We start from the raw sequence: 23,916 nt of genomic DNA, 5'->3' as shown, positions 1-23,916 counted from the left end.
AGCACACTTCTAGATCAAATTCTTCCGGGCGACTATGCTCTACCCCTGCGAAGCTTTCAAGGCTCGTATTCGAACGAGCTGCGACGCAACCAGCGTAAGAGAGCTATGAGGTCGTTTATAACGTCCGAGCATAACTTCATGACCAAAGTACGCAATTCTGAAATTTCTCCGGACAGCCAATATGGTGCATTGTCCTGGTGGTCTAGGGACAACGAGGATTTTCTGAGAGGCCTGATGAACATACTCGAAGATATTTCGCCACTAGACAAATGCAATCGGTGCCCCTCTCACATTGGAGTTGGGGGTCTTGTGGCTTGGTGTATCGTTTGCGAAGCCTTCTCAATTTCTTGCATGCAGTGCACCAAGCGCATTCCTTTTGATGTCCCTGCACTTGAGCACTCGTATGATGAGACACCCGACCTGCTGCTGAAGAATCGACACACCAGCATTGTTGCGGCTATCGATATCCCAACTGCTTACGAGGATCATGACCGGAAGGCCCTCCACCTGCTGAGGATTCGATACAGCGGAGCTCAGGCGCTCGTTACGCTGAAAGAATGGTATGCGAAGAACCCGATCGAGACGACTGACCCATTGTAGGATGCGTTACAATGTATTGCATCTAAGCCAGCGCCTCATCGACCGCATCGATCCATCCATGAGAGCCTAGGAGAGTAAAGCACACGCACCTCGGGTATGTCTAATGCCCGACACGCTTCCTATATTTCTCAAGGATCTGGGGCTTTGACAGACGCCTGGCGAGGTCACAATCCGCAGGCTGTCAGCGACGTCCTAGTCGCAAGTCATCGAGGCATTTTCGCGACAGAACCTCCCAAGTCTTGTACGCTGCGAGATATACATGCTGCTCTCCAGCAAGAAAATGAAGGGTCCCCAGGATCATCAATATTGGAGTATCGCAGCGTGCATGCCATCCCCCCACGCAGTTCTGGATGAATCGGAGAAAAGTGAGACCGTGTGGATTCATCGATTACGTCGCCAGGAGGCTTCACTGTTTGCCGCAAAGACGACGAAATCGATGTCGAGGTCCTGCAAAGTCTTTGATCCAATACCTACAGGTTACTCTCGCTCTCAGTGCTGATGGCATTATGTTGGTGGTATTTCATCCAATGTCGCCACGTGACGACCATATCTTGAGTTGCCGACGTCGGCAATCGAGATCTGCCCCACCTCAACCTGCCCCGCGGACGCGGGATATGGACCGTCAACAACAGAATACATCTGTCATATTCATGACGACACTGCGGCTGGTGACACGGGTCCAGAAGATTGAGCGCTGCTACTTCATTTCGAGGAGCCGTTCGATGGTTGAAAGCGTCGCGGATGCCTCGTCGGTGTCTGCAAGCCCGATATCTTCACCAAGACTTCACGAGGCGTGCTGTAGTGGGGTCAGGTTGGCTGGGCGAAAGCCAGGTGGAGAGATCTGGCCGGTTGCTCGGCCCAAGATAATGCGTCAATCAGAGCATTTACCCTTCATGAGGTCACAGCGGCGGCTGCAGCTGCGCGTGGAGCTGACCTGCGTTGGGTGAAGACTACTTTTATTTGTCCTCTTCCTCCTTCCTGTCTCAGCTTTTTTCCCACCATACTGTACTCTTACTTGTGATACCCAAACCATATCTTTTAACTTATCCTACACGAGATCATCATCATGGGTTACCCGGAGACTGCCACTGGCTTCATGGTCAACAGCCAGAAGGAGTGGACCAAGTTTGAGAAGAAGGAGGTATGTTATCTTGTCGCCAAAGCCTCAAGCATTATCCAACTAACACATCTCCTTTAGTTCCCTCTCAAGACCTTCGGTGACCGCGACATTGACATTGCCATTGACGCCTGCGGTGTTTGCGGCTCTGATGTCCACACCATCTCCGGTCAGTCTCCACAAGATGGAACAAGAATGTGTTTAAGAGCATGATATTGACAGTCTTCCAGGCGGCTGGGGCGATGCTCCCATGCCTCTTTGCGTCGGCCACGAGGTCATTGGCCGCGCTATCAAGGTCGGCAAGGACGTCAAGACCGTCAAGGTTGGCGACAGAGTCGGTGTTGGCGCGCAGATCCAGGCCGACCTGACCTGCGACAACTGCAAGGCGGACCAGGAGAACTACTGCCCCAACGGTAAGCTATGTTTTCCCGAAGGCATTGTGCTCATTTTCTGACTCTTCCGAAGCTGTCGACACCTACGGCGCCAAGTACGAGGACGGCATCCTTTCTCAGGGTGGCTACTCCTCTCACATGCGTGCCCACGAGTACTTCACCTTCAAGATCCCTGACAACATGACCAACGAGGACGCCGCTCCCATGATGTGCGCCGGTCTCACCACCTACAGCCCGCTGGTCAGGCTCGGCGCTGGACCCGGCAAGAAGGTCGCGATTGTTGGCATGGGTGGTCTCGGCCACTACGCCGTGCTGTGGGCTGTTGCCCTCGGCGCCGAAGTCACCGTTCTCTCCCACAGCCCGAACAAGAAGGACGACGCCCTGAAGATGGGCGCGAAGGAGTTCGTCGTCACAAACGACAAGGACTGGCACAAGAAGTACCCCTTCGCCTTCGACTTCATCCTCAACTGCGCCGACGCCACCCACAAGTTCGACCTGCCCGCCTACTTCAGCACCCTCAAGGTCATGGGCAAGTTCCACAACGTCGGCTTCGGCGACGAGCCCCTGCCCCGCATCCCCGCCCAGGCCTTCGCGCCCAACGGCTGCTACATCGGCGCCTCGCACATCGGCAACCGCCCCGAGATGCTCGCCATGCTCGACCTCGCCAGCAAGCAGGAGATCCACTCCTGGATCGACAAGGTCGATATCTCCGCGGAGGGCTGCAAGGAGGTCGTCGAGCGCGTCTACAACAACAAGGACGTCAGGTACCGCTTGGTGCTCACCAACTTCGACGCGCAGTTCGGCAAGCGTGCTTAAGCTAGTACGTCTTCTTTTGGTTGGACGCGGCCGATAGGTGACGAGACGAGACGAGAGTGATGTGACGATGACGACGATGAGCGATGACGCTTCTTTTACCTTTTACTCTTCCCACGTACAAGCCGTGAACATAGCAAGCAGAGTTTACAAATAGAAAGCCTGTGATTTTTAGCTTGTTAGAGAAAAAGCCTCAATGCGAATGTGGATTTGTTTCGAAATACGACAGCCTGCCCAAACGTCCTGTTGATCTTTCCACGCCGACGGGCTATCCCTCCCGTCGTGTAACAGACGGTCGGGCCCGGAAGTCGGTGGCCGCCTCGTCCTGCCGTGCAGGAAGGCGGCCTCTCGCTTCCCGTTGCCGTCGCTCGCTCTCGCGAGCGCGAGCCGATGTGCTCTGTCTCGCCGCCGGGGCCAGATTGAGGGATCAGCGCGATGCGGCGGCGTGCCGATAGTCTTTGATCGTGGACGTGCTAGAGGCTGGAAAGAGTCAAGCAGGAGTGGACGAGTGACTGGACTATTGAGACGCGAAGGCATGGAGAGCCATTATAGTAAGTGGCTGCCGATGGTCACGGATCGGGGCTGCATGAACGACTGGAGTCCGCTGCAGGAGCACCAGAGAGATTGTGTTTGGCCGAAACGGACTCCAGGCGGATAAAAAGCGCAAGGCCACCCAGACATCGCCATGCCGGCAGTGACGGTCGGGATCGTGCTCCTGCAGCGATCCGAAAGACTCGAGCAGGACAGCGAGAAACGCCGGGCAGGATCCTCTTCCGGGCAGAACAGACTTCTGTATACGAAAAGCGAGCAAGGCTTGGCTGGCAGCCGTTCCTCCTAGCCTGCGGGTGGCGTTTCACTACGCTCGCGCTATCTGCTCTGCCGTGGCTTAGGCCGGAGGCAGAAGGTGTGCGAACCACGTGGGAAGAGACTACTGCAGGGGATGGAGAAGAAGGTGTCACTTTTTCTGCAGGTAGGGTTGATAGCATTGGGGTTTGGGTGTAAGCGACAGGGTTCGGTGTGCATGAGTAGGATGCGATTGCTTCGCGTGGAGGCTGGCCTGCTAGGGCTTTCTGTTAATATGGCTTTTCTTCTGACAACTCGCTTGGCTGATCAGTAATGCCGAGGGCAGGAGGTCGGTTGTGGTGTGCGAGTCGTGGTACATTTTTGCATTTGGCAACGGCCACGTTGAACGAAATTGCTCGTGCCGACTTCGCGGGGCCGGTGCACAGTATACCATTTTTGTCCGCGTGGTGATTTGAAGTGAGCCAGAGATCGCGGGAGCTGGTGTTTCGAATCGCAAATGTTGAATCGAAGACGAGTGCAGATCTTCTACGTTGACGAAACGTTGGCGCTAGATCGCCCATGGCAGCCCAGTCAGGCACAAACGCCTGCTTCACTATTGATGCAGCTGGAGGAGAGGCTTGATGTGCTGCCAACAGACTCAGTGCTAAAAGGCGCGATGCACTAGCGACTTGTCTCCCTCTTCGCTCCCGCAAGTCTGGGCCCGGTGCGAAGGCTACGAAGAGGGAGGGCATGGGACTTGTGCGAGCTCGGAGTCGTTCAGGGTGGCTGGCTTCATCAGGCCTTGCAACTCCTCCTCGCACGTCACCTGCTCTCGTCCCGCAATAACGCCACGATGTCCCCCACTGGAGCCGACGTCTGCCCATACTATACAGCTGCGCCATGGCCTCGGGTGACAGGTTGAAACGGCACTACGCACATTAATATATATATCTGTACGTCGAGCACCGACAGATCGCTGGCGCAAGCCCTTGCTCGGGTCGGCACAGGGTCCGGGCCTGCCGAACAACTTGAAACAGGCTATGGCGCACTTCCCGCCTAACGCGGCCGCATTTGCTCTCTTCAGTGGCCTAATCGTGGCCTAACGAGACCTGGGCATGGGCCGTGAGGAAGCTACTCGACGCCACGGCCACTACGCACGACCACGCGGGAGGCGATCACAGGAGCGTGCCACCCTCGCCCGCAAGCAAGAGTGCCCGGCCATGATCGACGTGCCGTCTGCGAACCGCCTGCGAGCGGATCTATAGTCTTCGAGGGCTATGTGATGTTGAACAGCGATAACGACATGGTTTCCGCCTCGCCAAAGCCACTGGCTTGATGCTATCGCAAAGCAGCGTTCTTGGCCTTCGCCAGGTGTACCCGCCTCTCTGATACCCCGGCCTGAACGGAAGCGTGTTTCGAGTCGTCGACTATCGGATCCCGTGCTCTATGTCATGTACTGGCCCGGTCTCTGCATCTCAAACGAAGCCTTCCTGACCACTCCTTTTCTTCCATCAGTCCGACAAGCTCTTCTACCTGGCCACATGGCTAAGCCCTAAAACACACTGCCGGTTCTTACAGTGGGCGACATATTGAAACCCGGAGCGGTTGCTTTGACTCTGACAACGAAGAACGCGCTGAGAGCGCGCCAGCAGACTGGAGAATATGGACCAAACTGGAACAGGAACCCAACGCCAGCAGCTCCACCCGCCCCAGGTTGGACAGGCCGCCGACAAATCTGGCTATCGTCTGTTTCCAGTGGCCGACCAGCGCCAGCAGGTGTCTCCTAAGACGCTTCAGAAACAAACGCTCGGCCGAGCTGGATCCATCAGCAAGCGACGTTCTGTGTCTCTTGATGATGCCTCACGCCGTGATGTGCTGACAAGAACCCCTTTCGCGCGGACTGGCAACAATCCTGTGCCTCGCATTCAGGCCGTCCCTCCTAACCGCTCGAAGATCACGAAAGCTTACGGGAATAACACGTCCAGTGAGTCTGTCGAGAGTCCACTGGTATTCTTGCAATTACTGACTGCTGATAAGATCGCCCTCCTCATATTCTGCCATACAAACCGAGGGTCTCAGACGATGGCGGACATGGAAGATCATCAAGCGCTCCAGGAGACATCGTTCGAGAGGGCTCAAGCGAAAGGCATCCCAACGGTCGTGCACCTGTTGCAAACGCCGCTCTCCTAAAAGCGCCCAAACCTTTACATGGACCCGGAGAAACCTGGTACGACGACAAGAGTCGCGACAGCGTGGTAGAATCGAAACACGAGCGTAGACACAGGCTCCGCAGCAGCGCCCTCGATGACAAACCGCTACCTCCTCCGCCTCAAAGCTCCGATGGACGCGCATATCTCGACGTTTCTCATGGTCGATCGCAAAGCACTCCTCTTTCGCCGACTCCAGGAAGTGCGTTTCCCGCTGGACTCAGGTCTGACTCTGTCACGGACCTTGTGCCCCTCGTCACGCCTTCTTCGTTGGATCCCAATAGGAAGTCCTACTTTCCTCTGAGCAAGGACGCCCAGATGCGGAGGCTCATGGGAATGTCACCAATCGAAGACGTGGAGAACGATTTCGCAGCTTTTAAAGCCCGGCAGAAGGCTGTAATCGCTCAGAATCCAGTCCCGCCTCTGACATTACCGGCTTCAAGATACCAGAAGGCCCTGCCGGCCCTGGTCATTCCGGAAAAAAAGGATAGTGCCCCTCCTGCTCGGAAGCAGGCAGAATTTCCTAAGCCTGTTGCCGCACCAAAGGATTTGAAAGCGGAGGCGCCTGTCGCAGCAAATGATAAGAACCTTACACCGCCATCTCCTACATTTTCGCAGGCAAGCAAGAGCCTGAAGCCAGCAGCTCTCAAAATTGGCGGACCCAAGAGAAGTGTCAGCGTGAGCTCGAGCCTGGATAGGAGAACGCATCAAGCCAGGACACACATAGCCAGGGAGGTACAAAAGATCAAGCCGTTGGTACAGAAACCAACGCCAAAAGTGGATCCAATGGCGGCCGTCATTGCATCAGTTCTGGATCTGACAGAAGAGATGGACGCTCTTTGTACACGGTATGCAAGTCTGCGCGAAGCACGCCAGGATCTCTCCGCCGCTATCACTCAGGGACTTCGCGAGCAGAAGCCTGGACCGGAGTACGTCAACACACTACTGGACCAGCACATGTCTCTGTCAACAATCTGCTCTTCAATGGACATTTGTCTTGCGAAGATCAAGGCTCTCAATCGCAGAAAGGACTCACTGCTCACTTCCGGACAATCTCAAGCAAAGGCTTCATTATCAAGTATTGATGAGGCCAAACCTGCACCAATACCATCTTCGACAAAGCCGCCCGCTTCCACCCCACCACCGGACACGACCATCCTTCAGAACACAGTCTACGTTCCACCCCTCCGCACCCACCGCAGCACCGAAGCCCTCAGCCGCCAGACCCCCATGTCCGCTCCCACTCAGCACACGAAGCGCTTCGACCGCGAATATGACACCTCCGACAGCGACACCCCGCGCAGGCTCAACGTGAAAGGCGCCAAAGCCGCCAAAATCCTCGGTCTCGAAATCGACACTCCTCCCAACGACCCGGCCAAACCCTCCGACCCGTTCGCCCAGCGCCCTACGCAGCTCTCCTCCAAAGCGAACCTCAGCACCACCAGCCTCGACCGCGACCTCTTCACACGTAACCCAAGCCCCGCGCCCGAACGCCCTCTCCCAGCTCGGCCCTCCCTTCGCCAACGCAAGCCATCCCCAACTCCTCTAGACACCTCGATGGACAGCAACAAGAACAACAACAACACCACCACCACCATCATCACCACCAACACAACACCTCCCAACCCCGCCCACGCCGCCCAAAACTCCATCGGTACGTCCTCCTCGCGCGCCTCCTCCCCCGCCGAAGACCGCGGCGCCGAAACGCCCCAGGACTTCCCCCCGCCACACCAGTCCGCGGCCTTCGACGACGCCAAAAGCCCCAGCATGCAGACCGTGCACGTCTACTTCCCGGAGGGCGAGGCGATGGGGCTGGGCATGCCGACGCGGACGATGACGAAGTCCTCGCGCGTCGCAAGCAGCACGTACAGCAGTACGTTTAGCGAGATCGGGGAGGACGAGTTGTTGGAGTATTATGGGTATTTGAACTGATGCGAGAGCGGGCGGTGGTGAGGGAGAGTAACGGGATGAGCTTCCTCTTTCCTTCTAGTGTATATCTCTCTCCTTATTGATTCTTTCTGCTTGGGTATCATTAGCGGCTCCGGCGCGCAAACTTACCTACCTACCTACCTACCTAGCTACTCACCCACCCACCTGCCTACTTCCTTTTGTCGAGGGGCTTTTGTTCTGTTAATTGTAATTAGACTAGAGACGATGTGAAATGAAACGAGAAGATCTACCAAATTTGTTAAGCCGTCCGTTGTCATTGTTGATTTCGCCGAATCGTAATCCAAGGCACGTTGCAAGCGCTTGTTGAAAGACTCGACGCAAGATTATTGGGAAAGAGATATTTTGGTTCAATAGTCATTCCTGCTTACGATATCAAGGGGAATCTAAGAAAAAAGACAAACTACCAGGAATCATTTTTGATGCTCTCTCTTAACGCCTCTTAACCCTTCCACCCCTGTTTCCGCCGCCTCTGTTCCGAGGTTTGTTGATTCCGCTCGCTCCACCGCCTCTGCCTTGCACCTTCTCCATGCCCAGACCCCTTCTGCCGCCACGCGACTGCTGGCCTCCGCGCGGGCTCCTCGAAGCAGACATGGCGGCCTTGACCTCTCCAGCATCTACCTCCATCTCGTCTCCGTCATCGTCGTCGCCATCACGCCCCTTCTGCTTGAACTTGAGCTTACCCTTTTGGCCACGGAATCCAGCGTCCTTGCCCTTGAGCGCCTCAATGTAAGCATTGATGCCGCCCTCGAGCGAGCCGTCGCCGGGCTCACGGCCGCCGACAAGCCCCTGCTCGTCGAAGTCCATGACGTCGTCGCCGTCAGAGTCGTCGTTGAACACCAGGCGGCCGTCAAGGTCCGTCTTAGCCTTCTTCTTCTGCTGCTGCGCGTCGGGCGCGGCGCGCTTGGCCGTCGGTTTGGTGGAAGAGACGTGCGCGAGCGCGCGCTTGTCGAGAAGGTCGAGCGGCTCGTCGTCGTCCTCGACGATGTACTGCTTGCCGCCGGCCTGCTTCGCCTTCTGGCCCTTGGCGGCGGCGCGGCCGAGGACGTCGTCGTCAGAGATGTCAGAGCCGGACTCGGACTCGGAGCCGTAGACGGCCTCGTCGTACTCGCTCTCGAACTTGCTCTTGGGCTTCTCGTGCGCGGGCTGCTCTTCGTCGTCCTCGCCGGCGTCGCGGCGCTTCTTGCGGCGCTCGCGGGTCTTGCGGATGTTGGCGATGAGCTTGCGGTCGGACTCGGGGCAGTAGCGCTCCACAACGTCGGCGCCGAAGCGGCGGATCATGCGCTCGACGATGTGCTTGACCTTGGCCTTGAAGTGTTGCTTGTGCTCGTGGCTCCAGACGACCAGATTGGGGACCAGAGTCTCGAGGCGGGGGAGCATGAGCTCGGAGGGAAGAGAGATGACGCAGACCTTGACGAAGCCGAGGACGGACCTGACGATCTCGCGGTTGTTGGAGGTCAGGAAGAGGTCCATGGTCTGAACGAGGTCGGCGACAGTAGCCTGCTGCAGTTGTGTACGGAACTCATACAAGAGGCGAGTGAGTGCTGTGATCGATGCGGAAATCATGTGTGGTGTGGAGCCAGCCAGACCAGCGGACACCATCGTGAAGTATTCTTCCAGGCTCGCCTCTGCCGAAGGGGCGTCGGCGGGCATGTGGGGTACCTTGGAGTTTACGATAGTACCTCCCTCCTTCAACTTCTCACCAATGAGAACGAGCAGGTCAAAGGCTTGTGTCCTGGCCTTCTCGTTGACCTCCTTGGCGCTGATAACGACCTCAGACAAGATCGAGGGGATGAAGTGGAGATCGGACTTCGGCAAGAACGGAACAATCTGAGCAATGGAGGCCAATCTGTCTCTCCTCGCAGGAGCTGAGGCCTGCTCAGCAGATCCAAGCAAAAGCTGCTGCAACTCTGCACTTCTCTCAACGAGCGCTTGTTGTCCAGATTCAGACTCTGCCAAGCGGGGAATAAGCTTGTATGCCTTCTTCTGCAGTTGAGGGTCGTCCTGCTTGTTGACGATTGTAGCAGCCATGGTAAAGAGGCCAGCAAAGCTTTCGCGAGGAAGATAGATCGACATCGTGATCACGAGATCCATCAACGTGTGCGAAACAGGAGGCATCTTGTCCTTGGCGTCCTTGCCAGAGGGTTGACGTTTCTGCTTGTCGGCTTGTGTCTGGGCTTCCTGCTCAGCGAGCGATGATTCCAGCATGGTCGCAACGCGGGTGAAAGTCTCCATAAGCTCTGCCTCTGGTGTGACGCTGAGGAAAGCATTGATGCACTGGAGCAGGTTGCCGCGGTTCTGCGGTAGAGTCTGGCTGTAGACGTTGAACAGCACTGCGAGCATGTTTCCAGCAAATCCAGCGAGATGCTTCAGGTTGCTCTGAGCATCCGCCTTCGTGAGACGGCCTTGCTCGATCAAGTTTTCGTCTTGCTCGAGCTCAGCGATTGCTCGGTTGGTGTCCACAAGGTTCTGCAACGCCTTGCAAACGTCTGTTCGGATCTGGGGCTGTTGGTACAGCAGGTTACTGAGAAGCTCAGCAAAGCTCTGGTCAAAAGCCTCCTTCAAGTCGATAGGAAGCTCGCAATAGCCGGGCAGGCAACCCCAGACCTGGCTGACGACTGTCTCAAAAATCTTGATGTCCATCGTCTTCTCCGCAGCGCCGTGGTTGAGTACACGCTGGAACATCGCCTCACTCAGCGGTACAAGTTCGGATCGGAAGTGACTCAGTGCAGTGTTGCTGACAGAGTCACGGATCAGAGGAAGGAGCCAAACACGTCCAGGCTGTCCAGGGATAGGCTTGACAAGGTTGAGAGGGAGAATAGCCAGGACATTGTCTGGGCCCATGGCGTGAATGGCCGCGGACAAGACAGCATCAGCCTCCTTCTTGCCGGTGAAAGAGTCGTTGTTGCGCAGATCGCCCACAGCTTTCACGATGTTGTTCAGCAGAGGAGAGGAGCGCCAGCGCAGGACCTCGAAGGCCGAAGTGAGAACGTTGAAAACCTCCATCCAGGCCGTTTGATATTTGACGGTGAGAAGCTCTTGAAGAGTCTTCGCAATCTTCTCGCAGACCTTGTCGTCCATCATCGAAGGCTCAAGGATGACCTGATCCGGAATGCAGGTGTTCAGTAGTGAGATCATGCACTCCGAGGCGGAGATGCGAATGTTGTGAGATGAGGAGGAAAGGAATCCAGAAATCTTGGTGAAAAGCTCAGGGAGCTTCTGAAAAGTCTCCTCGGGCTCGATCTGGGCGGAGACATCATATCCTCTGCTGAGAACAGCAATCCAGGGCGGCAGAAGCTGGGTGTCGTTTTGTGAAGGCTGGAGCTCCTTGATCGCATTCAACAGGCGAGGCAGCTTCGCGGACGAAACTTCGTCGGCCAATCCAGCGAAGATGAGCTCGAAGACCTCGAACGCAGACATTGTAAGGAACTCATTGCTGCCCTTTGAGATATTGAGGAGAACCTCGCAAAGGGTGTCGATCTTCTTGCTCGGCCATCCATTTTGTGCCGTGGCCACAGTCTTGACCAGTTGGAGCGCATGCATAAGTCCAGGCTCATTCTGCTGTTCCTGCTTCTTCTGTTTCCTCTTCTTGTTGCCAGCCTCCTCGGCCTGAGAGCTCAAGCTCCGTAGAGCAACCTCTGCGCACATGTCCGCAGCCGGGTGATCCAGAGATGGGCTTGGGGGAGGTTGTTTCAAGACGTTCAGCAAGACTTCTTGCGCCCCCTTCCTCACTTTGGGCCTGTGATCCATGGCGAGAGCCAGCAGCCCGCCAACAGCTCCACGAGGGCTGTTCGGCGACTGCGGCTGGGCCCATGCCTGCGAATCTTGCGCAACCAGGAGTGACTCGAGACATCCTATGCTTGCACGAAGCAAAGGCGCCTCTGCCTCCGGGTGTGTGAGAGCAGGCGCAAGGCTGGACAGAATCTGAGGGAACTTCGATCGCAAAAGCGGTGCCGGGACGTGGCTGGTGACGAGATCCAGGAGATAGACAACGGCGTTCGCAACCTCCTTGTTGACAATTCCCTTCTCGGCGGAAATGTACTGCGGCAGGAGGCTCAATAGCGCGGCGAAATAAGAAGTCGGTGTCGGCTCGCTCTTTTGGCTTCGCAGAGTATCTTCGATCGCATTCAAGACGACGGCTGTTTGCTGCTGGCTCTGCAGCTTCGGCGACGAGCGGATCTTGTCCAGCCTCTCGTGGAGAGACATTTCGGCGTCGGCAGCCATTGTTCGGAGGTGCCGTGCGTGAGAGCGCTGCTCGTCTCGTACCGCCTCGGCCGGTATATTTTTTTGAAAGTCGACCAGCAGCGCGGAACAAAGCCGCGCGCTGTGAGGTCCCTCTTCTCTTTCGCCTTCCTGCCCTTCGCCGTGCCAAGTCCGCTTTGGCCCCTCAGGCTCTCAGCCGAGCTTTCTTCACGCTGCCTCGGAGCGAGCCTTGGACACTCATTCACCTGCCCGCCCAGAAGCTTCTGCTGCGGCCATGTCGCTGATGCTCTCCAGCGACACGTATGACATTACCTGAGGCAAGAGAAGGGTACATGCCCCTCCCACCTATTCATTGAATACCACACACCACCTCCCACCCGCCATGGCTGCTTACTCCACCGGTGCCAGCTGGTCCTTTCCCGAAGACCTGCCTGGCGGCTGGAAGCAAGAGGAGCAAAACTCACCTACGGAGTCCGACGAGGACGTCCACAGACAGGATACCAACCAACCAAAGCAGGAAGAGACGCCTCCGTTGCAAGGCGACCGTCCACGCCGCCGTCACCATTACCCTCCGAGAACCTGCCGCATCTGCCTAGAGGTCGTCGAGCCAACCTTCCACCAGGACACCAGCGCCAGCCTCCCGGCCGCCTTCCAGCCCGAGCCGCGTGTGACCTACGAGTCGGAGGACGGCGGTCGCCTGCTGCGCCCCTGCAAATGCAAAGGCAGCCAGAAGTATGTGCACGAGGATTGCCTCGGTGCCTGGAGGATGGCGGATCCCTTGCAAAAGCGGAATTACTACGAGTGTCCGACATGCCGGTACCGCTACCAGTTGCAGCGCCTGACGTGGAGCAGCTGGATCAGCAGTACGTCTGCGCAGGTGGGCTTGACGCTGGCCATCTTCGTCCTGGCGATGTTCGTGTTGGGCTTCGTTGCAGACCCCATCATCAATCTCTACCTTGACCCGGTGACGACCGTCGTGACCGCCGGCGGGCCGACTGGCAGCCTCATATTCGAAGATGAAGATGCTGGCTGGGCAGAGCACTTCGCTAAAGGCCTTGCTTCTCTCGGTCTGCTCGGGTTTGCCAAATTCTTACTCGGATTGAGCCCGTGGCATTGGCTGAACCGCAGCCCGAGCATGATGGCTCGGAGCAGCGTAGGCGGTAACGGACGCAATAGGATGCGCGATCTCTCGTGGGTGGCCGTCCTCATAGGCGTGACGACGTTCCTGTACGCTGTCTGGAAAGGCGTGCGCGCTTGGTCGCGGCGCACCCTCGAAAAGGCTGGCGAGCGAGTAATGGACGTGCCAGGCGGCGAAGACGACGATGACGAGTAAAGGAAATTCACGAAACTAACCACGTACGAAGTGACGACAAACAAATCAGCATCTCACCACCTCCCACCTACCTACCTACCTACCTACCTCCCTCCTCACACCACGCAAACCACTTAAGTTGCCACGCCCTCTGCCCCAATGGCGTGCCAATGTGTCAAGTTGCGAAGAACGAACCTCCGCCCACGCACCACGCTCCAAGCCACGGCCTGGCGTTTTGCCTCGCTTCCGGCGCCACGGAGCAGCGTGCGGCACCTTCGCCAGAGAAAATATACCGTAAAGCCCTCGCTTTCGCCCCCGCCCGCCTCGCACCAAACAGCTGTCTGACGGGCTCTTCGCGGGGCCCCTTTGTCGAAGGAATTTGCTGGAGGATCATCTTCGATGAATGGGCGGCGGGATGCTGGTTTTGCGGGTCTGGTACATACTTGCTCTTCTCAGATACCTCCTCGAATGAAAATGTCGTTGCCTCTACCTACCTTTGCTCTTTGTCTGTGGCTTGTTCTTGTCAAAATTCGTTCCAAGGCCATGTTGTGCTCCCCAAGATATTCTGGATCCCAGTGATGAAATAGCCGTAGTCCTCATACTCCGCCTCTGCCAGGGCCAGTCGACTGACGTCGATCGAATGCAGTCCACCACAAGCCTATCACTCAGCCAATGAGGATGCACATACATGAATAAGGGATATCGTACACATCGCTATACCGTTATATAATAAGGATGAAAAACTATCGAACTCCACAATGAACAATCCAAGGCAACCCAGTCTTCACCCCCGCCTCTCTCATCCCCCAGTAAAAAGCGCTCCTGCTCGAAAGGGAGAAGGTATCAAAAATCGCAAGGTCGATGACAATGGAAGACTCCCCGGAAAAGGCAAAAGACGCTTCCCTCCAAACAGCCACTTTTGTCCTCCGAAAGATCGAAAGACGCGCGCAGAGATCAATTTGCCGCCCGTTGCGGGATGAGAGTCCCTGCCACGGCCCTGGTGGGGAAGTGGGAGGCAATCTCTCTTTCTCTTCTTCTCCGCCTCCTCTCTCTCTCTCTCTCCCTTTTCTCGTGACCGTTCGCATCTATAAAGCGTGTGGTAGCGGAACGCATGACCGAAGACAGTCTCGCGTGGAATCTTTTTCTTCTTCTTTTTCTGCTCTTGATCTTTCCAATCGGCTCTTTCTTCATCGTTGCCTGCCTCGGTAGATTTCCTTTCGATGACCTCCACTTTTATCAGTATTCCGCTCTGCCGGTCCAGATTGCGTAGAAACAGCTTTGCATAGCGGAATCACGAATGGGACAAAAACGCCGCGCTGCGCAAAATGAACTAACAACCAAGGAACGCCATCCCAGAAGGTAGAATAAAGATTGATGCATTATCGTTCGCAAAGACAACGCCCAGATCGGATCCAGAGTCGCTTCGCTTTTTTTCGTCAGGAACACGCAGCCCTTAATTCGGCTTGGGCTTCTTGGGCATGCGCGGGCTGGGCTTGATCTTGTGCTCGCCGTCGTCGCCCTCGACTTTGACCGTGCTGCGCCGGCGCTTGTTGTTCACCTGCGGGCTGGTGTTGGCCGATGCGCTGCTGCTCGTGCCTTGCTGGCTGTGCTGCGGCATCATGGGCGGAGCGGCCATATGAGTCTGCGCGGGAGAGGGTGTACCCATCCCGCCGGGTCCTTGGCCGGGTGCGAGGCCGTGTTGGAGGTGTGGGCTGCTGTGGATGCCGTTGGGCTGCATGGGGAGGTTCATGTTAGGGACCGACGGAGAGCCTTGGAATCCTGGCTGGCCTGGCATCGGCATGTTGCCCATTCTCGGGGTTCCCTGCGCGCCTGGAGGCATGCCGTTCGGGGTTCCACCTTGGCCGGGCGGGAGGTTGATCTGAGGATTGCTGGCGCCGGTCCTCTCGTATTCAGAAGCGAGCTGGTCAAGGGCATTTGTGGGTCGGAGATTCTTCTCCTGCGCAAAGAGCATGAGGTCCTGCATCAAGCCCATGGTCTCTGAGATCTGGTGCATGGCGTCAGCATTCGTTCGTCTAATTCACGTCGGAATGTTTGGCACCGCATACCTCGAGGAATTGTAGCATACGCATGGTCATTCCGCCCTGGCCCTTAGGAGCTTTCGGGAGTTGCTCTATTGTTGCATTTTCTTGTTGCTGTTGCAGTTTTTGCTGTGCCTTGGGAATCTTCCCCTTCGTCATCTTCGGACTTTGCTTGTTCGACAAGGTCGGACTCATGTTAGCTAGCACCTTCTCAACTTCCGATCGCGACAAATGCTCTTCGCACTTGGTCATCTGGAACTCCATTCCCTCGATGAGACTTCCCACGCTGCCGAATAGAACGGAGAGAGGACCGCTCATCTCGACACGTGCACCATTGGGGTAAGACACAGTGAGTGTGGCGTTTGAACAGCTCAGGCGACAGCGTCCGTCAGGAAGCATTGTTTCACTGCCGTGTTCGGTGTGGAGGCGCAGAGCGCTCGCGCCAGTCTCGAAGTACATCCAGAAGAAGCGTGCCAGCGTTGCCCTGGGCATTTCGACCTTCTTCCCAAGCTCGTAGGGCGCCAAAGTCAAGCGGCCGTCGGGCATGAATTGCCGATCGATGAAGTCCTGCCAGTTGGCCAAATTACGCCCGTCCTTTTCGCCCTCATCGTGGCAAAAGCTACTCAGCTTATCAGAGAACAGCAGCAACCTGAGAATGTACTGTCCACTTAATTGTTGATTCTGCTGTGCGGCCTGTTGTGCCATGCGCTGGGCTGCCATTTGCTGATTTCGCTGCATCATCGCAATCTGCTGCTGACGTTGAGCCATCATCTGCTGTTGCTGTTGCTGTTGCTGTGACTGAGGCTGTTGGCCCTGTTGCGCTTGTTGTTGGCCGCCTTGTTGGGGCTGCGCTTGTGGCTGGTTTTGCGCAGCTGGCGGTTGTGACGGCGTGTTTTGCTGCTGACCGCCTTGCTGAGGAGTTGCTTGAGGTGTGGGCTGGGAGCCTTGCTGCGACTGTTGCTGCTGCAACTGAGGAGCCTGAGGAGGCTGATTCTGCTGGGGAGTTGACTGCGGGTGCGGAGGTTGCTGTCCGGCTTGGTTCTGCTCATTCGGGTTTTGCATTCTGGATGCAGGCCTCATTTGGCCCGGATGGCCCGGCGGAACGGACTGCGGAGGTGGGCCCGGCTGTCCTTGATTGCTCTGCTGGGAGTTCGCGTGCTGCATCGCCATTTGTTGCTGCTGAGCCTGATGCTGCTGTTGCTGCGCCTGTTGCTGTTGCGCCTGCTGTTGCTGCTGCATCATGGCTTGCTGCTGGCTCTGTTGCTGTCGGACTTGCATCTGCTGTTGCGCGAGATGCGCCGGCAGCTGAACCGGTCCAACCTGCTGCTGGTTGTTCCCGAAGGCTTGCTGATTTTGCTGCTGCTGGAACAACTGCTGCAATTGCTGCTGATTCATACCCTGCAGCTGCTGAACGGGTATTCCCAGAGTCTGAGCCTGCTGCATCATTCTCTGGCGAATCATGTGCTGTTGCTGCTGCTGGAGTTGCGCCATCAAGGCCGGGTTGCTGTTGGCCTGAAGCTGCTGCTGTTGCATGAGTTGCTGTGCCTGCTGTGGAGTCATATGGCTCATGGGATGCATGCCACCTTGTGCGCCGGGCATGTTTTGTGCGCCCATGCCTTGGCCAGGCATTCCCATCCCGGCGCCAGGATGCTGTCCTCCCATGCCGTTCGCACCCGGTTGCATGCCTCCGACAGCGCCGGGCTGCATGCCCATCATGGCACCAGGCTGGCTAACATGAGGCGGCCCCGACACGCCGGCGTGCATTTGCATCTGCTGGCCCATGTGCTGGTTGGGAGTAGGCGCCATGCCGGGGTGGCCGTGAGGAAGACCCGGATGCATGTTGTTACCGGGCGGATATGCTGCCATCATTTTGCAGTCGCGCGATGCGTAGGTAGATCGGTGATGCGGACTTGGACGCGTATGCGAGGCCGGTCGGTCTAGCTAGTCGGCCCCGGCCACGGGCTCGTCGGTGAGTGCGCGAATGTAAGGATGCGGTGCGTGCGATGCATAAGGTGAAGGCGCAGCAACCAGAGTTAGGGCGGCAGCATAAGTGGCTGCCGGACACGTGGGCGCGGTGGGCGGCGACGGGCGACGGGCGAGGTCGGTCCACTGCGCGGATGGGATAGGAGCACACGCCTCGCGGACAGCGCGCCGGGCGTAGGGTCGAGTCTGTCTGGCGCGAGGTGTCAATGAGCTGGACGAGACGGTCGCCAGACGGGATGCGCGGCGGGAGACGCGCAGCTGGGTGCGGAGGAGATGCCGGCGGCGTGAGTCGGCACGGCGGCGGGATGCGCGCGTACGACGGGGCGTGTGAGCGGCGCGCGCAAGGCTCAGGACGAGATGGAGGGCGTGGAGCGGCGCCGAGGGTGGTGTGGGCGGAGCGGAGGACGGTCACGGGGCGGGCGGGCGGTGGTGGTGGTGGTGTCGGTGGTGGGCGCGCCGTGCTGGCGGTGCAGTCGGGCGTCCTGTCGATCGCCTGCCCTCAACCCTGCCTGCTCCTGCCCGAGGACTGCCCCCCAATCCAACAAGCGCGCCTTGGCGCTCTCCGTGCGGGATGATCCTCCCGCCGCGCATGCTACAAAAACTCTCTTCTTGACAGTGCTGCAGACAACTTCTTCACCACCTCATTCTCTTCCTTACTACTGCGACTGCGCACCTCGCCTGCAGTGCAGCTTTATATGCTGCACTCTGCTTTTGCGGGTGAGGTGCGCACGGGTTTATCAGGTACGTCGGCAGCATTTTCTTCTCTCCGCCCTCGCCCTCCCGAAAGATGACAACCATAAATCATGTCTTCTTTTCCCAACTGAATCGACCATGAAGAAGCTAGTCTTTTCGTCTGCCTCTCGCAGGGCGGATGTATACTTGCCAGTAACTTTTGTCTGACAACAACACTTGCACATCGCTGCTCAAAATTCGCCGGCCGAAAACACGCGCTGACAGCTGTGAAGCTTAGATTCTTTTTTTCAGCATAGCCCTTGCACACCTACCTCTTCCGTGCCTTGACTAGGCATTCACGACTCGATTCTGCATGTCCTCGTCTGGCTAGCGGAACAAAAGGTGGAAATCAGTCGGCCTTCCTCTCACACCTAATCGAGATGGAGGCTCGCAACATAAAAGGTACGCGCACAACCACAACCCTGCCTCCCCCGCGGGAGGCATCATCCCGCTGGATGATGAAAACCTTTTCCACATTCGCAGTTTCCACGCGAGCCGTCGCCAAGAACCTAATTTAGACGGCCGATGAGCGTTCAATCTTCCTTGGATGTCTGACACACCAGCATCATTTCACCTTGTCTCCATCAATCAACTGCTACGATGGGGCATTTTGTGCTGACTGTATCATCAGGCTAAGATCACTTGCGCGCTTGCAAATCAAGGGCAGCTTCGCTGCCGCCTCCATTTCCGAGAATATCTGTGCCTTTTCATCTGTTCCTTTCGCTCGTGAGCGCAAAGGATGGGAGAAGAGATTTATCGCAGGACCGAGCTTACCTGGCGTGCGCATTGGGCAACATTGAAGGAAAATTTAGCATAGGCCCCATAGGAAATACCCATCGCAGGTGGACATTTCTTCTCGTAACATGCTTTGTACACTGCTGCCTCGTGGACCAAGTCGCTAGCCCAGTTCTCGATACGAACACATTGTTGAGCAGAAAATGGCACATACTACTTACAGTCACACCCGCTTGCCACGACCGCCATGATACCGTACATCTAGCTTCTAGAACAAGCACGCTGTGATTGCAAATGATATCTACAAGACCTAGTAACACCCGTTGAAAACACAAAATCTCCCTCCGCCCCCGCTCTCAGCTCGCTCCACCAACCAACCCACACTCTAGATCAAGCTCTCCTGCTGCTCGCCGTTCTGCTCGCCATCGGTGTCGTTGGTGCCCTTGTTCGCCTTGCCCTTGCGCTGGTAGAACTCGTCGAGGACCTTCTTGGGGATGCGGTTGAGGAGCTCCTTGGGGTAGATGCGCAGCAGCTCCCAGGCCTGGTCGAGGCCGTCGAAGATCGTGCGCTTCTCGTACGCGCCCTGGTTGATGTACGTCTTCTCGAACTTCTCCAGGAACTCGAGCGACAGCTTGTCCTCGTTGGACAGCGCCTCCTCGCCGACGACCGCCTTCATCGACGCGGCGTCGCGGCCGATGGCGTACTTGGCGTACAGCTGGTTGGACACGTCGCCGTGGTCCTTGCGCGTGTGGCCCTCGCCGATGGCGGACTTCATGAGACGGGAGAGAGAGGGCAGGACGTTGATGGGCGGGTAGATACCCTTGTTGTGGAGCTGACGGTCGATGAAGATCTGGCCCTCGGTAATGTAACCAGTCAGATCGGGAATGGGGTGAGTGATATCTATTGATGGTTAGAGATCCTGCTTTGAGCATGAGGAATTTGCTAGAAACTCACCATCGTTAGGCATGGTCAGAATAGGAACCTGGGTAATGGAACCGTTGCGGCCCTCGACACGACCGGCGCGCTCGTACATGGTCGCCAAATCAGTGTACATGTAACCGGGGTAACCACGACGACCGGGCACCTCTTCACGGGCAGCGGAGACCTCACGAAGGGCATCGCAGTAGGACGACAAGTCAGTGAGAATGACGAGAACGTGCTTCTCGAGCTGGTAGGCGTAGTACTCGGCCGTGGTAAGAGCAAGACGAGGAGTGATGATACGCTCGATGCTAGTACTTGGGTCAGCAAATGATTTGATAGTCGAGCGAATTCGGAAACTCACGTAGGGTCGTTGGCCAGGTTAGTGAACATGGTGACGCGCTCCATGGAGCCGTTCTCCTCGAAATCTTTGGTGAAGAAACGCGAAGTTTCCAAGTTCACACCCATGGCACCGAAGACGATGGAGAAGTTGTCGTCGTGCATATCCTGAGTACCCTTGCCCTTGTGCTGAACGAGACCAGCCTGGCGACAGATCTGCGCGGCAATCTCGTTGTGAGGAAGACCAGAGGCCGAGAAAATGGGAACCTTCTGACCACGAGCGATCGAGTTCATGGTGTCAATGGCGCTGATACCAGTGGAAATCATCTCTTCGGGGTAAACACGCGAGTACGGGTTAATGGGCGAGCCGTTGATGTCCAGGTAGTCCTCTGCCAGGACCTTGGGGCCCTTGTCAATGGCGCGGCCGGAACCGTCGAAGACACGACCAAGCATGTCCTCGCTGACTCCGAGCTTCAGGTTGTGGCCGGTGAACTCGACTTTGGTCTAATCCCGTTGTTAGAGAGTGCCTCCATGTTCATAGCTCTTTGGGTATCCTGACCTTCTTAACATCGACACCGGAAGTGCCTTCGAAGACCTGCACGACGGCGCGGTTTCCTAACCTGACATCAACACCCATTCCAAGTATCTCTCTTTTGCGCGACGCATACCTCTAGCCTCCAGAACCTGACCACTCCTCTCCGAGCCATCGGGGAGGGTGAGCGACACGATCTCGTTGAATCGGGGGAATTTGACCTGCATCCATGCTTTAGCGATCCGCCCTCTTGTCCCCATTGTCCATCCGCAGCATGCGTACATTCTCCAAGATAACTAGAGGTCCGTTGACACCACCGATGGTGTTGTACCGCAGGCGCGGCTTCACGGACATCATCCGCGGGTCGACCGTCTCGGCCATGGTGGTCGTATAGCTTCTGCCTGCGTGATCCGGGTGGCGGGCGAATGGACTGAGCAATGAGGCGTAGTGCTGCTATACTATCGCCGGGTGAGACTCGCGGGAATGGAGATGCCTGGATGAGGCGCTTGGGTAGTGTTTCGCGGGTGGGAATGTCGCTGCCAGGGCGAGCTGGGCGCTCGGAGACGTGAAGCTCCAACTCCAGCCGACGTCAAGCGCCAAGCAGCCAGCTTCCCGCCACAACGACTCCACGTGGTGCGAGACATTCATACTTGTACAACATCAAAAATGCAACGCAAGCATGGTCCGGTCTATGGCCTGCTTGAAGATAATGGTTGATCACTTCATCGTTCCTTTGGCCATCACGCCATAATTGGGATTTGGTTGTTCATGTGCACAAAGATCTACATGTCACTCACACCTCCAATGGAGAAGGTCAGGGCCTAAACGACCGGGCACAAGCTTTCCATTTGCCATTCTCAGATGATACATTTGGTGATTTGGGGCAGTTTGTAGCACATGGGTTTTGATCACAGCTACCGACAGCAGCTCCCATCTCGCACTCGGCTGCCTCTGCACCGGCAACTCCGGCATCGCTACAATGTCACGCCGTAATTGGATCGGATCGTTCTTAATTTTTAGTTCATTCATCCAAAAGCCCCTCAATTCGGGTCATAGCGGTCACTTCTTTGGTGGAGCTTCAAAAGGATGAACAGCTATCATTGCAACATTGCAGGTTGTAGATAACATGAATGCACGATCTCACCCGGAGTAAGCATATTCAAGATTCACCGTCTTTCTTCCTCATGATCTAGACGTGCTGTAGACAATGCTATGTGCATTAAGTCAACATATCCTCCACTGAGGTGGATCGGCGCCTGCAGAGTAGCTGATGTTTTAACAACGCGTATCCAATGTTACATGCGGCATCTTGAGCTTGAAGGTTGGAAAAGCATGTTGTGAAGGTACCTTTCTGAATCCCAAGTATCTTTGACATATTAGCTATGCAACATCCACTACATTTCTGAGCTATGCAAGGATAATCAGCTACGACTTAAGTGTCGTGAATGGCTCCTGTATCGAACACGCCCACGGAACGGACCAGAGCAGTCTGCTTAACCTAACCCTAACCCTAAGATCGGATTCATGCTTCGGCCTAGGGTAGGGACTTCAACATGAGCTTTGCTTGAAATCACCTCTTGTCTTGGGCTGTCCTGCATGGTCTTTCTCGGAGATTGACACATTGCTTGCAATATGGAGGCCGCAACACGTGATTTCTTCCTCGTCTACAGTGCGCTGTGGCTGTTGCTCACAGATCTGAGGATCGCCGTTGAGAACTTTGGCTACAGGTATGGTGCCCTGCGCTTACAGGAGACTCGTGCCAGAATGCCCTGCATATGTTTCATACCAGCATGACTAGCTTTAAAACCATTACATGGACATGGCAGAGGAGGAATGCCTGAGGAGCGGAAACTGTGATCTGCTTTTTCGGGGATCGTCTCATCAATGTCACGCGCGCGCGTCGACTCGCAACCACATATGCATTTCTCAGTCCTTCAATCCCCTTCCAATCATGATATGGCGTCGGCAAGCACGTTGTCGACTCATAGTCTGCTGGTTGGTGCGCAGGTCTAGACGACGCGCAGCCACCAGGGAGACGTCACTTGACTGGGCGAGACTGGTTTCGCTTCACGCTTCGCGCTTCGCTCTTTCCGCTTCCGGTAATCTGACGTCAGGGGCTGGGACGTTGGTGGGGTCTGGTGCTTCCAGGCACGCCAGGGATCGATCGTAAACAGATCTTCGGTCTGGTATTTAAATGTTGCCTTGCTTTCTTCACATGCACCAAAGATTCCCTTAAATTTGACAGAAGACACACACACATTTGTGAACACACAACTCGAGACTCTCCACCAACCAAACCAAACCGAGCACCCCTTCAAAGAAACAAGATGTCCGACAAGCAGACCTCCACTCTTCAGAGCTACGTCGATTCGGTAAGCGATCCTCACTGGCCCCTTCAAGAAACTGCAATACTGACCGACCGCTAGGCCACCGGAGCGGTTCAGTCTGCCCTCGGTTCCGTGACCGGCAGCCAGGCCGACAAGGTACGCTCACTCTCTCCCTAACCCTACCTAACCCAACCAACCTAAAACCCATCCCACAGAACCAAGCCGAGCAGAAGAAGGCCGAAGCCTCCGCGCGCGACGACGTCTCTCACGCTGGTGCCAACATCGGTGGCTTCTCTGTCAGCGCGCAGGGCGTCGCGGCCAACGACCCCAACCGCAACGCCGGCTCGTGGAACCAGACCGTCGGCGCCGGCAAGGAGGCCATCGGCGGCGCGCTGGGCTTCGAGGGTCTGCGCAAGGAGGGCGAGCAGCAGAATGCTGAGGGCAAGGGCCAGCAGGCTCAGGGCCAGCTGAGCGATCTGGGCAAGGGCATTAGCGACCGTGTTGGCGGTACCGTTGGCGGCGCTGTTGCGGGTCTGACGGGCGATGAGGCCGAGAAGAAGAAGAGGGAGCTGCAGCACGATCAGGGCAAGACCCTGCAGAGGGGCGTTGAGAGCGAGGTGCAGAAGCAGGCCTAAGTGAGGCTGGTGCAGGGACGATGTTACTGTTGTAATGGGAGGACTTGACGGGAATACCAATACCAGGGAGATTGCATTACCGCTTAGGTAGTCAGAGTAAGGTCGGTCACTTGATCCGGCCCACGAATTGATGCATTACGACTTCAACCATTATTTTTCGCTAGGTGTGTACTTAGACACCGTGACTTCCCTGCAAAGCATCGATATTCAACGTATATTTGCATATCATGCACCTTGCCTGAAAGGATTCGGCGATTGAGCCACCGAAGCATGCACGTCCACGCCGGCCATCTTCATGCAGC

At 56.5% G+C, this 23,916-nt stretch overlaps 7 protein-coding genes across 7 annotated transcripts; 4 read left to right on the top strand and 3 right to left on the bottom strand.

Annotated features, from left to right (window-relative positions):
• Positions 1–1,160: 1,160 nt before the first annotated feature.
• Positions 1,161–3,145, top strand: WHR41_05970 (uncharacterized protein). Its single transcript, XM_069374575.1, has 4 exons — positions 1,161–1,741; positions 1,799–1,886; positions 1,948–2,130; positions 2,183–3,145. The coding sequence occupies exons 1-4, from the start codon at positions 1,667–1,669 to the stop codon at positions 2,923–2,925; spliced, it is 1,089 nt and encodes a 362-aa protein (XP_069228803.1). The 5' UTR covers positions 1,161–1,666; the 3' UTR covers positions 2,926–3,145.
• Positions 3,146–4,532: 1,387 nt separating this feature from the next.
• On the top strand, positions 4,533–7,844 carry WHR41_05969 (uncharacterized protein; the record flags this gene model as incomplete). The annotated part of the gene is made up of 2 exons (XM_069374574.1): positions 4,533–5,689; positions 5,743–7,844. Exons 1-2 carry the CDS (start codon positions 5,368–5,370, stop codon positions 7,842–7,844), a joined length of 2,424 nt encoding a protein of 807 aa, XP_069228723.1. The 5' UTR covers positions 4,533–5,367.
• Positions 7,845–8,291: 447 nt separating this feature from the next.
• On the bottom strand, positions 8,292–12,083 carry WHR41_05968 (uncharacterized protein; the record flags this gene model as incomplete). Its single annotated transcript, XM_069374573.1, has 1 exon — positions 8,292–12,083. The coding sequence occupies one exon, from the start codon at positions 12,081–12,083 to the stop codon at positions 8,292–8,294; it is 3,792 nt and encodes a 1,263-aa protein (XP_069228722.1).
• A 361-nt stretch (positions 12,084–12,444) lies between these two features.
• WHR41_05967 (uncharacterized protein) lies at positions 12,445–13,395 on the top strand (the record flags this gene model as incomplete). The annotated part of the gene is made up of 1 exon (XM_069374572.1): positions 12,445–13,395. One exon carries the CDS (start codon positions 12,445–12,447, stop codon positions 13,393–13,395), a length of 951 nt encoding a protein of 316 aa, XP_069228729.1.
• Positions 13,396–14,059: 664 nt separating this feature from the next.
• WHR41_05966 (uncharacterized protein) lies at positions 14,060–17,820 on the bottom strand. The gene is made up of 2 exons (XM_069374571.1): positions 15,441–17,820; positions 14,060–15,379 (listed from the first exon to the last, which is right to left on the bottom strand). The coding sequence occupies exons 1-2, from the start codon at positions 17,280–17,282 to the stop codon at positions 14,828–14,830; spliced, it is 2,394 nt and encodes a 797-aa protein (XP_069228728.1). The 5' UTR covers positions 17,283–17,820; the 3' UTR covers positions 14,060–14,827.
• A 1,309-nt stretch (positions 17,821–19,129) lies between these two features.
• On the bottom strand, positions 19,130–21,203 carry vma-2 (V-type proton ATPase subunit B). The gene is made up of 6 exons (XM_069374570.1): positions 20,935–21,203; positions 20,789–20,873; positions 20,680–20,735; positions 20,146–20,624; positions 19,818–20,092; positions 19,130–19,763 (listed from the first exon to the last, which is right to left on the bottom strand). Exons 1-6 carry the CDS (start codon positions 21,031–21,033, stop codon positions 19,249–19,251), a joined length of 1,509 nt encoding a protein of 502 aa, XP_069228731.1. The 5' UTR covers positions 21,034–21,203; the 3' UTR covers positions 19,130–19,248.
• A 1,636-nt stretch (positions 21,204–22,839) lies between these two features.
• WHR41_05964 (uncharacterized protein) lies at positions 22,840–23,761 on the top strand. Its single transcript, XM_069374569.1, has 3 exons — positions 22,840–23,024; positions 23,079–23,135; positions 23,195–23,761. Exons 1-3 carry the CDS (start codon positions 22,980–22,982, stop codon positions 23,612–23,614), a joined length of 522 nt encoding a protein of 173 aa, XP_069228730.1. The 5' UTR covers positions 22,840–22,979; the 3' UTR covers positions 23,615–23,761.
• Positions 23,762–23,916: the final 155 nt, after the last annotated feature.

This window comes from Cladosporium halotolerans (genome assembly GCF_011745625.1).
Source record: "Cladosporium halotolerans strain TM138-S3 chromosome Unknown Sca18, whole genome shotgun sequence".
Taxonomy (NCBI): domain Eukaryota; kingdom Fungi; phylum Ascomycota; class Dothideomycetes; order Cladosporiales; family Cladosporiaceae; genus Cladosporium; species Cladosporium halotolerans.
The sequence above is the reverse complement of the archived record's forward strand: the minus strand, read 5'-3'. Positions and strand labels throughout refer to the sequence as shown.